General features: G+C 53.3%; 1 protein-coding gene across 2 annotated transcripts in view; it reads right to left on the bottom strand.

Annotated features, from left to right (window-relative positions):
• Nucleotides 1–208: 208 nt before the first annotated feature.
• TTC7A (tetratricopeptide repeat domain 7A) overlaps nucleotides 209–13,357 on the bottom strand; it is a 149,831-nt gene continuing 136,682 nt past the window's right edge. For both annotated transcript variants that reach the window (XM_006839425.1, XM_006839426.1), the window contains 2 exons: nucleotides 10,857–11,059; nucleotides 209–430 (listed from right to left, as the gene is read on the bottom strand). In XM_006839425.1, coding sequence (XP_006839488.1) covers nucleotides 209–430; nucleotides 10,857–11,059 — 425 coding nt within the window. The remainder of the gene's footprint in view (nucleotides 431–10,856; nucleotides 11,060–13,357) is intronic.

Here is a 13,357-nt window from a genome sequence, read left to right as displayed (position 1 = left end):
CTTTCCCACCCAGCCCCAGATGAGCGGGCTCCCAGGCCCAGCTGGCTCTGGAAAGCAGAGGCGGGAGACCAGGAGAGCTGGGGCTGTGGTGTGCAGAGGTGTTTGCTAGAGTTGTATTTCCCTGAGGCCCACCCCTGAGGTGCCGCTGTCTCCCGACTCATGCCCCCACAGGGTGGCTGCTGTCCCCTCCCTGCGCCACAGCGGGTTGTCAGAGCTCTCTGGGGATGATGCTGAAGGGCAGTACAGGGCTGCTGGACTCCAGCTCCAGGGCGGTAAGGAAGCAGTCGACAGCCGCCTCGCTCTGGCCCTGGGCCTGCAGCACCTCGCCCAGGCCCTGCCAGGCCTCGTGGCAGGTGCTCTGCCTCTCCACGGCATCCCGCAGCACCTTCTGGGCCAGGCTCCTGTGGCCCAGCCGACTCAGCACCAGGCCCTGGAGACCAAATACAGGGCAGGGTTAGTGAGCATACACTCGGGACCAGGGAACCCACAGCCCTGCCAGAAGCAGCCAGAGCCAGGGGGTCTGGCTAATGCAACATCAAGTGACTGTGTCCTGTGCCCATGTAAATCCTGCCTTTACCTCCATGTCCTGCTTCAACCCCAGGTTCCCTGCTTCTCCTGGGTCCCCAGGGACAGGCTTTCAGTCAGCAGATCTGCCTTTGAGTCTTCCCATTCCCAGCTAGGGAATCCTGGGGAAGTTGCTTACTCTCCGGGCCCATTCCCCCATCTGTAAATGCTAAAATAGCAGTATCTACCCCTAGTGTTGCTGTGGAGTTGGAGTCAGTATGTGTAAGGCACTCTGACCTGCGTGGCAGGTGGTGGTGAGTGCTCAGTAAATGGTAATTCTTGTCTCCTTGTCTTTTTGGACCCAGGGATCCAGGGGAGTGACAACGTTCATTAAACAGCTTCACCTTTTAGGATAACCCGAGGAGACTCAAAATTGTTGGCCAGAGGGGACAGCTCCTTTCCTAGGACCTCTGGTGTCAGCTCAGCCTGGCCTTGCAGGTAAGGATGACAGGAGTCATAGCTGGAGGGCCCAAGGACCTAGGGTGGCTGCTGGGTAGGGTGACTTTGAAAAGGTTCCTTCTAGTTTGACCCCCTGTTGAGAATTAGTATTTCCAGCCTAGACATATAGATTAGAATCTACATTTGAACAAGATCCCCAGGTGATTCTTATGGAGACTTTGTTAAAAATGTAGACTCTGATTCTGTCTGGGGTTGAAAATCCTCAGCAGTGGTTGAAGTAGAAGGAACCCGTTGGAACCCTGGTACTGGGTGATAGGCCTGGCTTGATCGGATCAGCTCAGAGAGGAAAGGCTCTGGAGGACCAGGTCAGAAGCATGCCGGGAAGCCTGATCCTGCTGTTTGGCTCAAACAATCCTGTTGCTAGAGACAGAGGGGGAATGTGACAGAAATGATCACAAAAAGGGGCTGGGAAGTTAAACTGCCACGTAGTCCCCTCTATAGCCTCTCCCACCCACACTGGGTAAGGCTGCATGGGAACATGGATACAGGGTGGTAATTAGCAGCTGCCTATGGCCCCGGGTCCCAGAGAGGCTGCTTTGCGCGGTCCCATGGATCTCTGTGCCATCCCTTGAAGACAGCAAGGATGGCAGCATAGGAGCCGTTCGTTTAAAGACATGCTGTGAAGCCACAACACCACCAATGCCTTGGACAGGCAGTGCCCAGGGTGGGGGTGGGAGCTGCCTTCTTTGTGCCTGGAGCCCCTCTCTGGTGTGCGCCCACTGACGGCCATGTACATTTTTAGCTGGAACATTTTCCTCACCGCATTCCCCAGAGTTCGGCCCTCCGTTGCTATGGAGACCCACTGGGGAAGATGCACATGCCTGATTTCATAAGTCCTCCAAGAGTCTGGAACTCAACCAATTAGGCAAGAGTGAAAGCTGGCTCTTGGGAAGTCCTAGGAAAAGGCCCCTTGCCCCCACCTCCCCCAAACCACACACACAAAGGCTGGAGGTCCAGTGGTCAGGGGGCTGGGGAGGAGGGGCCTTATTATTCACTTGCCTCTCCCAAGCCCTGTCAGGGAACCACGCAATGAGGGGGTGGACCACGGGAGGAAGGTGGAGCTCAGCTCAGGCCAGATGGGAGCAGTGCTGACTCAGGGCACCCAGGAGCAGGGGGCAGTGCCCAGTCTGGCCAGCAGGGCACCAGGCCAAGCCACTGTGCCCACATGGCCTGAGAGGTGGGCGCAAGCAGCATAGAGTGGAACAGGGCCACAGGGAGGAGGGAAGGGAGGTGAGACAACAGGCTGCCAGACACCAAAATTAAACACCAAAAATGGAAGGTTTGAGGCTTGTGAGAGCTGCCTGTGGGGGAGCGACAGAGAACAGAGGGAGAGGCCACCGGGGGCCGTCAGAGCCAGAGCCTCAGCAGGGAGGGACGGCCGACTGGCTGTTACACACTCAGTTTTCTATATTGAGCTTCCACATGAGATTGTTTGAAAGCCCCTGCTCTGGAGAAGTGTGTGGGTGTTTGGGAGGGGGCCAGATGTGTCTGCAGGCTCCAGGCTCTGTGTGCTGGCTTTACTCTGAGTTTGGAAGGTTTGCAGTGGGTCCTCCGTGAGCTCTATGCAAGAAAGCAGCCCGGGGCTCTACAGCCAGCCACCCAACAAGGGGAATTGGTTCTGTGGCTGCCAAGTTCTCTGAGCAGGAACACGTGGCCATTTCCAAGGTCTCTCCATCCGTAAACCAGGTGCAAGAACAGTTCTCCCTCTTGGGGCTCATGTGAGGATTTGGAGGCGGCATATTTGCAAATGTCCAGAGGTACATGGTGGGCAGACAGCACACAGGATAGCCCCAAGACAGGCTGAGGGTCCTGCGGGGTGGAAGGGAGAGGGCAAGGCTCTCTGTGAGGGACAACTGAGGGTTAGGGCGGATCATCGCCCTCCTCCTTGGGGTGATGGCCTTACAGCCTGAAAGGAGACACCGGGCAGGGGTCAGGCTGGGGCCCTGAGGCCCAGGGCCTGTAACAGTATCTGCTGCCACCTGCCCCTGACACCAGCCATGTTCATGTTTGGTAGCAACTCCGAGCTGTTTGCTGCTTGACAACTGGCCTGGGCCCAAGAAGACGTAAGGGCTCACCGGCTCTGTGCCCATCCCAGATCTGTGGCCAGGGTCTGCTGACACCCTCCTGCCCAGAGAATAGATCTCCAAGGAGACTGGAGATAAGGGGAGTCAGAACCAGATCTCCATCCACCCAAAGGTGCTGACCACAAACTCTTCGCCACCCTGACCCTGCTGTTCAGGGGGTGCCCCACACTGAGAAAGAAGACCAGAACTGCTGAGTGCCTCTCAGTCTGCATCCCCTCACCATCCATGCTGCCCATCCACAGGGATGAAAAAGGTTTTGAAAGGTGCTTAAGGCAAACTAAACTCTGTGACTATAAGGGTGGGGTGGGGTAGGGAGCTGGTTGATTACAACTATTAAGGTTTCAGGGAGGGGTAGGGCTACAGTAGAAGTTTCCAGAAATTCTCAACTGTACCTATTCCTTCTTCCCTCCCTTCCCGGGTCTCAGGCCTCCCCAAAGATAGCACCTCTTCTGTCTCACAATCCCCTGGAAGGCTGGACCCCTGGGATCTCTTGAACGTGCTTCCCTGTCCCCACCTCACCATCCCAGGCTGAGGGGGGTAGGGTCCCTGACTCCTGCCCTAGCCTGCTTGGTCATTCCCCACAGTCTGATGTCCACAATGCTTGATGGCAGCACCCTGGACAGGGAGCCAGGGACCCCAGAGGTACTCTTTCATGCTGACTGGCAGGGGTGTAACCAGGCCAAGTTCAGCAAAGCCTGACTTAGGGCCAGGGAGACAGGCCATTCTGCTTGGGTCTGGGTGCTGTTATTCTGGATGAGACTGGAAGGGAAATCTCCCCCTCAGGGTGAGGAGCAGGGCATAGACCAAGGGAAAACAGTTCTGTCTTCCTTTTTCAGAACTGCCGATGCACAGACCCCCACCCCATGAAGGCAGAGGCTGACAGAGGGGAGAGCAACAGGAAGGCCCCCCGTGTGTGACTCTTTTTTTTTTTTGTGGTGGTGGTCGTCGAGGCGGTGGTGGGGGCTGTCCTGGGAACTAGCTCTAGTGCTAGGCCATCTGAGTGCTGGGCTCCTCCCTACCCCCTTCCCTCAAGTATTTATACAAGTTATTTTGGGAATTTTTCTTTCTGAGCTCAAGGCACATTCCTGGGATTCTAGAACAGTCTTTCCAGCTGGGAAGGCAGGAATCAGCTGGAGACTGCTAGAGTCTCCTGGTCCCTGGGGCCCCTGCCTGGGAATACTGGGTCTGAAGGGAGGAGCCTATGGGGCCCCCTGAGCCTGCTCTGCAACAAGGGCTTTCTCCCTTCACACATCCCCTCGCCCCTGAGTGCTGACACACCCTACAAGGGAGGCGTTGGCACATCTGGGCCAGCCTGGGCTCTGCAGCCTCAGCATTCCTGACTTTCTACACCTATCAGCCTCAACCTGTCCAACAAGAGTGGGAACCAGATGCTGCTCTAGGCCAAGACCTGACCCCCTTGCCCCACCACATCTGTGCTGGGGCTGGGGTAGCTCCAAGGATGCAGGCTGGCCCCACCTTCTGCTGTAAGAAGAGGCACACATCCTTCTAGATCCTGTTGGAGGTCTGGTGGAAATGCGTATCCCAGAGTGCCCTTCGCTCTTAGAGGAAGAGGCCTTACTGAGAGAAAAAGTCCCCAGACTTCCTTAGAGGTTAGTCCTCAAGGCTAAGTGGGAGGACTCCCACTTCCTTAAGCTAGGAAGTTAGGCCTCTGGAGTTGGCCTAGGAGTGAAGACACTGTGAGGGGGAAGTGAGAAGTCCCACTTTCTGAGGAATCCTTGTGTGGTGCTGTGGGTTAATGCACTGAACTACAAAGTTGGTTTGATCCGCAAGGTCGGAGGTTCAAGCTCAACAGCTGCTCCTTCGAAACCCTATACAGGGTCACTATGAGTTGGAACCAACTGGATGGCACTTAACAACAGTTTAATGACGGAGACGGTTATTGGAGCTGTAAGAGTTAGCAGCCCAGTGCTTAACCACAGTACCACCAGGGCTCCTTCATCTCTGATGTTGATGTTTTTAAGTGTCACCGTGTCAGTTCCAACTCACAGCGATCCTGTATAGAGTTTCTGAGGAACGGCTGGTGGGTTTGAACCATCAACCTTGCAGGTAGCAGTCCAGTTTATCCTACAGCACTGATTGTTGTTAAGTGCTGTCCAGTCAGTTCCAACTCATAGTGAGCCTGTATAGGGTTTCCGAGGAGCAGCTGGTGGGTTTGAACTGCCGACCTTGTGGTTAGCAGTCCAGTGCGGATCCTACAGTTCTAAATCCAACCATGAGCACAACCCCAGAAACAAGGACAAAGGCAGCTCCAAGGTCCCTACTCAGCATCTCCTCTTTGCCTTCTCCTAACTCTGCCATGGGTTACTCCTACTAGCAGAAGGATACTCAGTCCAAAATGCAGTGAAACCAGCCTGATCAAAGGATGGAGTACCATGGAGTGAACTGTGTCCCCCCAGAATATGTGTCAGCTTGGCTGGGCCATGTTCTCAGTGGTTTGTGTAATGACATTATGTGGCATTATGCAATGATCCTCCATTATTGCAGTCTGATTAGCTAAACCAGTAAGAGGACTAAGGGGATACAACTCCCTTAATCCCATCACAGCCCTGATTCACATAAGGGACAGTTTCTGTGGGGTGTGGCCTGCAAACACCCTTTACTTGCGAGAGATAAAGTGAAGCGAGAAGAAAGAGGGACCCGCTACCACCAAGAAAGAGCCAGCAGTGGTGTGCATCCTTTGGACCAGAGGTTCCGGCACTGGGAAGCTTCTAGATCCAGGGCAAGATTGATGCCAAGACACAGGGAGCTCTCCAAGGAAGGCTGGGCCTACAAATGCTGACAGGAGACAAGGGACCTTCCTCAGAGCCAACAAAGAGAGAAAGTCTGTCCCCGAGAGGCGGCACTTTGAATTTCGACGTCTAGCCTTCTGAACTGCTGTTAGTTAAAGCTGTGCCCATGTGGTATTTGTCATAGCATTAAATGACTAGGACAGTGGGGCTAAGCCTCAGCCCCCTTGGCACCAAGCCTTCTGTGAGAATGGTAACAAAGAGAACCAGCATGGACTTTTCACACGTCCCAGTTCATGTGAGCTCTACAACTATCCCTTGGTCAAAAGGTTCTTACTTATTATCCCCATTTGATAAGAGGTCTGGTAGCGTAGTGGTTACGAATCGGGCTGCAAACCTTAAGGTCAGCGGTTCAAAACTACCAGCTGCTCCGCGGGAGAAAGATGAGGCTTTCTGCTCCCGTATAGATTTATAGCCTCAGAAACCCTGTTCAGGGTCGCTATGGGTTGGAACCGACTCGACGGCACTTAACAATACCACCAACAACAAGACTTATACACAGAGGGAGAGAAACCCAAGTGACCCCCAATAACCTGAGAGTGGACAGGCTGGCTCCCTATCTTAGGTCTGTCAGCTTACTGTCTATCTGTCCTCCAGGTGTGGGGATGATGCCAGCCGGCGGGAGGGACGGATTAACCTCGGTGGGCTCTGGCACCCGCAGAGCCATCAGAGCCTCTGGTCCTCATGACTTCGGCCTCTTTTGGGCAGCAGCAGAGCCTGGGGAGAGGGGGAGGCTTGAGATGGCCCACACCACTGCCATGCTCTCAATCCCCCAAACCCATGTAAAGAGTGCAGCGACCTGCTCCAGGCAGTAAGAAAGAGGAAACAAATGAAGGGAAAGAATTCTTCAGCACACTCTCATCAGGGCACAGCAGATGAGAGCAAAGCCATCTTCTCTTTCCAGGGCAGGTGGTCCCACGGTAGGGACTGCTTCAGAAATGACATGCCAGGAAGTTCTAGCACATGAACCAAAGCTTCCGACTGTTGGCTGACTCAGGAGGAAGGGTCCTGGTGCAAAGGGCTAGCAGGTGCCTGGAGCACTGCCACTAAGAGGCATGGTCAGGGCAGGGGTCTGGGAGGGGCTGGGGCTGAAAACAATAGGAAACTCCTGAGCTTCAGTCTGTCCCTGGGAAAGAGGTGCCCTGCACAAACAAAAGTGGCAAGTTGCAGCTTCATTTGCCCATTCTCAGTGGGTGGGTTTGTGGCCTAGGGCCTTCCTCAGTGGCAGGTAAACAGAGTAAAGCCAACTGTTGTCTGGGGTGTGCTAATTTCAGCTTTGTGAATGACATGGACCTTCCCAACATAAAGGCCAACTGAATTCACAGGAACCCTTCTTGGGAGAGCTCTTCATGACTCAATCCCTCATCATTCAATCTGGCTTCCTCATCTTCCCTGGCATCTCTACTTTCCTCCCAATGACTTGGAGGCATCCAGTGGGCCATCTTCTCCCTTGGCACTGGCCTGGGAAGGTCTTCTGCAGTGGGAGGTGGCAGGGCAGTGATAGGTTGGTGGGAGCCTCTTCTCAGGCAAGCCCCTGTAGTCCTCTCTATGCAGTGCAAGGGCTGACTCCTCTGCAGATCTTGGGAAGGACCCTCCCTGCCTCCTTTTTCGGGCTTACTGTGGGGCAGGCAGGTAAAGTTGAGGCTTTCCCTTCTAGATGAATTCTTCTGTCAGTAAATGAGTTTCTGAATACCCTGGCTGAGTGGGGCTTCCAGCTACCTGGAAGAAGGCCGAGACGGAGCCTGCAGGGACTGGCAGGACCTGCCCCTGTGATCTGATCTGGAATTTTCATATGCACAGAGCACGCCTTTCTCTTTGCACACTTGGCAGTCTCCCACTGCTTGCTGGCTGTCCTAGAGCCTGGCGTGGGCAGCAGCTTGTAGGACCAGGGCTTGATACACAAACTCCTCTGAGATGTTGCTGTGGACACCATGAGGACTCTACCCTGGCATAGCCCTACTAAGGGGGTGTCTCCTTCTCACCTCATCTAGGTGGGAGAACTTAAGCTGAGCCCAAGGTGCGTCCAACCACCCATCTCCTCTCATGTCCAACGCAGGCAGAACGGCATAACCAGGAGCAAAGAACGTTCCCCCAGGCCCATTTATATGCTTAGAATCTTCTGCACCCTGGGGTTCGCTGTAGCCCATCTCCGACTCTCCTGCTTCATGCACACATTCCCAGGGAAGCTGAGCCTGCTGTAAGAACAGTGGTGGTAGATCCCGGCTCCTGCACAGCACACTAACAACAGCCCCACCATCCTCCTTCCAGACCCTCTACCTCAGGATTCTCCAGGCCAGGCAGGGCAGGTGGGGGGCTGCAATCAGAGGCTGGCTTCATCACAAAGTCAGAGCGATGTGGGAAGGCCAGGATGGCCCTGTCCCTCGAAGCCAGGCTCCTGTGGCCAGGTCTCTTCAACGTTCTTTTCTGTGAGTAATTCTCCAAGATGTGCTAAGTTCCGGAGTTCACAAAGGCAGAGCCAACTGCCGCGTCTCTCATTCTCCACTGACTGTTTTCACAATGAATCCCTTACCTAAAGGCCAAGATGACTTGGACTGACTGGCAGTGGTTCCCATCATGTTGTACCAGGTTGAAAAAGATCCCAAGGTCCCATGTGTGCTCAGTGAGGAAAAGTGCTAGGATCGATTAGCAATGTCTGGCACAGGTATGGGGCTGGAAAGTGGGGGTGTGCATGCTGTGCTCTGCCTGTCCTGTTACTGCACTGTAGATTTTCAGAAGCACTTTCACAGGCATCTCATTTGATTAAAACAACTCTGTAGTCTAGGAACAAAGAAGGTTATTGTTCACTTTACAAAGGGCGATGTCAAGAGCATGGAAGTGTCTTTTCCTAAGTCGCCTGAGTGAATTAGGGTCAGAGCCCAGAAATCCTGAGTCCAAGGCTAGCTCAGGGAAAATAATTCTAACAACACTTGAGATCAGCACATGCCTAAGCATTTGTATGCCTTTGGGAAAAGAGGGCTTAGTAACTCTTCCCTGGGGTTGAAATTTGCTATTCTTTATGCATTTGTGTGGGATGCTGGCAGGAACAGAACGCATGGAAAGGGGATGTGCTGCCCACGCTGGAACCAACTGCCCCTCTGTTTGCCTGTAAGTTTAAAAGCAGGCAGGCCTGGCTCCAGCTTGCTCCCATTTCTTCAAAGCAGCAAGGCACCCCAGGAAGAGAAGAGGAACCATTTCAGAAATATCTGCAGGGAGCCACTCTGGACAGCTATTCTGTTACCATGGAAACCTACCCTTGGAAACTGTTTCCATTTCAGGAAAATAGCTACAAACAATAATAAGCATAAATGAAAAATGGTACACTGCTACTTCAAAATTGCACTTGTTATTGGATTGCGCTGGGTCTTAGGGGCTGAGACGGCAGGCTTGGATTCTAGAGCACGGTGGAGGAAAGCATCTCTGCTGGCTTAATGACAGGCTGCATCCTCCCTCCACCTCCCTAATCAGGTTTCTGGATGTGACCTCCCGCGAGGCATTTATCAGAGAAACTAATGTCTGAACTGCAGGAGGCAGGAAAATGTACCTGGTAGCAAACAAACATTTGCTGAGCAGACTGGAAGGCAACACAGAGCCATGTGGACTGGGATGAGGGTCAGGGTGTGATGTCACTGCACCTTCACATGGGCTCCAGAATTAGACATCCTTAAGGACAGTAGACAGCAGGAATAATAGCTGCATCTATCATTGGACATCTCTGTTCTATTCCATTTCCAAGCACTCTTTGGTTGGAGAGGACCCTCTAAGGATGACCTGGCCCAGCTCCTCCTCCAAGTCACATTTGCATTCTCTTGTAAGACCCTCACCAAATGATGAGTGGGTATGTGCTGGACCAAAAGGTATAACGTTTTGCTTGACAGATGAAATTGAACTCCCTGTTGCTTCTACTCATGAACAAATCAGAGATCTCTCTTGGCAAGGATAACCCCGTGGCCATCTGGACCCCATTCTCTTGATCCTTCCATGTTCTCCAGGTGGCAGACTCATGTAGCAATACCCTAATAGCCTCCTCGAACAGCTCTTTAGGGGAACATCGAGGTGGAATCCACACTCTGATGTAGGAAGACTATTTCGCTAGCTGTGGACTCCCAACTCTGATTTCAAAGCTCAAGACATGGCGTTATGCTTTTCAGATCGTTCCAGTTGCCCTGAGCCTTGCTCTCAGAAAGCAGCTCAAGAAGGCAGGAAATGCCATATTTCTAGGGTCTGATACCATCTGTCAGAGCAGATACTCCATAAATGTGTCTTGAATCAGAAAGTTCTCCTGGACAGATACCTAAACTGGGGTACAGTGAAGGTGGCTGATTTGCTCATGATCATCCAGGGAGAGAGAAAGCCAGGAGAGGCACACCAGTAGTCTACCTCCAAGCCTTCCCACAGGAAGGACGCTGTGCCAGGTAACCAGATCCATGAGCTGCAAGCCTAGCTATGTTGGGGCTGCAGGTCCTCAGGCTCTGGGCCTTCTTCCACTATAGGGTCATTCCACCTGACACAAGAGCCAATACAGAACACCCACTGTCTGCCACCAACCAAGGAGACAGTGCTCTGAAATGGAGACTTTAGCCCCCAACCTGGGGGAGGCGGCGGTACAGGACCCTCCAGAAAGAAAAGCATTTTGGTATCTGTCTAGAATCTGGATTTGTTTTCAGTAGAAGGAACTGATGAGCAACAAAGAAGGCTCTCTGGGCCTATGTCACCTAACAGAAACCTAAAGCAAAGGCTATCAATCAACCTTCCTAGGTTTGTCATCCACCCGGGCAATGATCGAAAGGGAACTTACTCTATTAAAAAACCACATGGTCTCTCCTGACAGCTCCAAAGAGCAGCAGCAGCAGCAGCAGCAGCAAGGCACTGGCCACAGTGGATGCGGGGGGTGCAGGTAAAGTGAGAGTGGGGTGAGAAGAGGGACATGGGGGCAATCACTCACCAGACTGCGCATGATGCACACGCCATCCGGGTTCACCGTGAGCGCTTCCTTGTACAGCTGCTTGGCATCCTCCAAACTGCCCTTCACCTCGGCCAGCCGGCCCCGCATGTACAGTACGGAGTGTGAGGTGGGGAAAAGGCCCGCTGCCTCCTGGATGCAGAAGCCGGCTTCCTTCAGGTGATGCTGCTCCATGAATAGTTCAGCTGTGGAGTCAGAAGGGCAGTAGGAGGTGTGAGGGGGTGGGCAAAGGCCAACCCTCAGCCCCTAGGGTTTGGGAACCCAGTTACTCGAGGAGATAGTAGTGACACTAGGGAGTTGTTTCTGGGTGCTCACTAAATGCCGGTGCATCATGCTCCAGCCTGAGGGCCTGGAGAACTAGTATTTTATTATTACAAGGGCACAGAGAGGTTAAGGAACTTGCCTAAGGTCACGGGGAGAGTAATATATGAAGTCAGGGTTTACATCAGGCTTCTGAGCCTGGTCATGGGGATGTGAATGGTGACCTCTGGTGACTTCTTTTTCAGTGTCCCTTCACCCCAATTTCCTTTAGATACTGCTGATCCGGCTTCTCAGTACAGGAGGACGACGGAGTGACGCACCAACTCCATCCAGCGTGACTTGGAGCAGGCAGTGCCTGCTCAGAACAGCCCCCACCCCCCCACCCCCCCCAGGGAAAACCAAGAGGTCCTGCCGGGGAGGGGCTCGGGGAGAGCTTGCTGAGGACAGAGCTGGGGCTCAGACCAGATGGTGTTAGGATCAGCTGCAAAGCCAGAGACCTGCACTGAGGTGTCTATGAGCCAAGCCCCAAGCCCACAAAGCATTTTGTCTCATTAAAGCACTCAGTTGTTAACTGGAAGGTTGGCAGTTCGAACCCACTAGGCAATTTGTAGGAGAAAGGAGTGGCAGTCTGCTTCTGTAAATATTTTGTTAAGTGCCATCTGAATTCCAACTAACAGCAACCCTGTATAGGATTTCCAAGGAGTGGTTGGTGAGTTTGAACTGCCAACCTTGCAGTTCAAACTGACCTTGTAGGCCAGTGCTTATCCTATAGGGCCACACCAGGACTCCACGGCTTTGGAACCCCATGAAAAATGGGTAGCTATGAATCAAAATCGACTCGACAGCAACAGATTTGCTTTGGTTTAATCCTAACAAGCATGTTCAGAGGGAAGCAAATACTATCAGGATTCCCACCATTACAAACCAGGCTGCAGTGAGGCCCTCACCCCACTCACTCTGTGACAAAGAGCAAAGCCAGGGCTGGATGCCCCACAGCTCCTCAGCCTTCTTCTGAAGCACAGGGCTTTCACTGCACCCCATCAATGCCTTTTTGCAAGTAAGCAGTGAGGTATCTGCCCCAGGACCAGTTAGGGTTCTTCTCCCATAGCCGTAAAGGTGAGGTCATTCTGACAGCCCTAGGCCACTGCATAAAGATGTTTTTCCTGTCCTGCTGCAGAGGTGCACACCACAGTAGGTGCTGTTAGAGCCTCAGCCTTCCCGATCCACTTGGAGCCCACTCAGCCCTCCTCTCACTATCGCTAGGGCCCAGCTGCCCCCTCCCGGGCTGGAACACATACTGAAGTCACAGAAGGCTCACAACACAGATGGGGAGCACAGAAGGACAAGCAGAGCCTGATTTGTGATTTTGCCAAGAGCTTTTCCTAGCAAAAGATGACGTTACACTAGTTCAAATATGTCTGGGGTGGGTGCTCACAGAGATCTCTCCAGAGGAAGCTCCCAGAAAGGTGGGGAAACCAGGCCCAGCAACTCACCTTGGTATCCTGGCCTACAACCACCAATGCGGCACAGTACTTGGCCCAAATGCAACAGCCTAAGGCTCACTGTGCAATAACACAGCCTACAAGCAGGGGCTTTCTCTGGGGTGCTCTTTTTTCCCAGTGGAGGTTAAGAATTTGGAGGAATCAGAGAACTAATTGGAAAACAAACAAGGCAGGTTTCCAAGGAAAAGAGAAATGCAGGCTCTGGGCCTAAGAGACAGAGGGGACTGGAATTCCAAGGCAGTGAGCTGGAGAAGGTGAAGCCAGCAAATGCAAGCTTTGAACCCAGCCTCAGTGCTCTTGCCGGGGCTCTGTGGTCATATTCACTTCCTGAACTGCTGCTCCCATTAAGCAATTGAGTGCCTCATGAGGTTCCCAACAGGCTTTGTCCCTAACCGAGCCGTCATCGCGCAATCACTGAGCGCTGTCGGTGTGCCTGGTCCTTCCATGAGCAGACGGAGCCAGAAGCAGCAAGAAACCGTTAGTGAGTGGGCCCTCGAGTGACAGTGACAGTTCTAAGTGTGTGGGTGAGGGGTCAGCTGGGCAAAGGGGGCAGAAAAGTCTTGGGAGGCAGCAAGGCAGTGGGACCCAGGGTTGCAGGGGTACCTGAAGTGCACACAGGGAAGGGAGCTTATACCAACAAGAAGGCCCAGGCTCCAGGGCAGAACCAGCTGAATACTCGGTCACAAGAGGATAGGGGAGAAGCAGAAGAGGGGGTGGGGG

This window comes from Chrysochloris asiatica, unplaced genomic scaffold, assembly GCF_000296735.1.
Source record: "Chrysochloris asiatica unplaced genomic scaffold, ChrAsi1.0 scaffold00024, whole genome shotgun sequence".
In the NCBI taxonomy this organism is placed as follows: domain Eukaryota; kingdom Metazoa; phylum Chordata; class Mammalia; order Afrosoricida; family Chrysochloridae; genus Chrysochloris; species Chrysochloris asiatica.
This window is presented reverse-complemented; position numbering and strand designations above follow the sequence as displayed.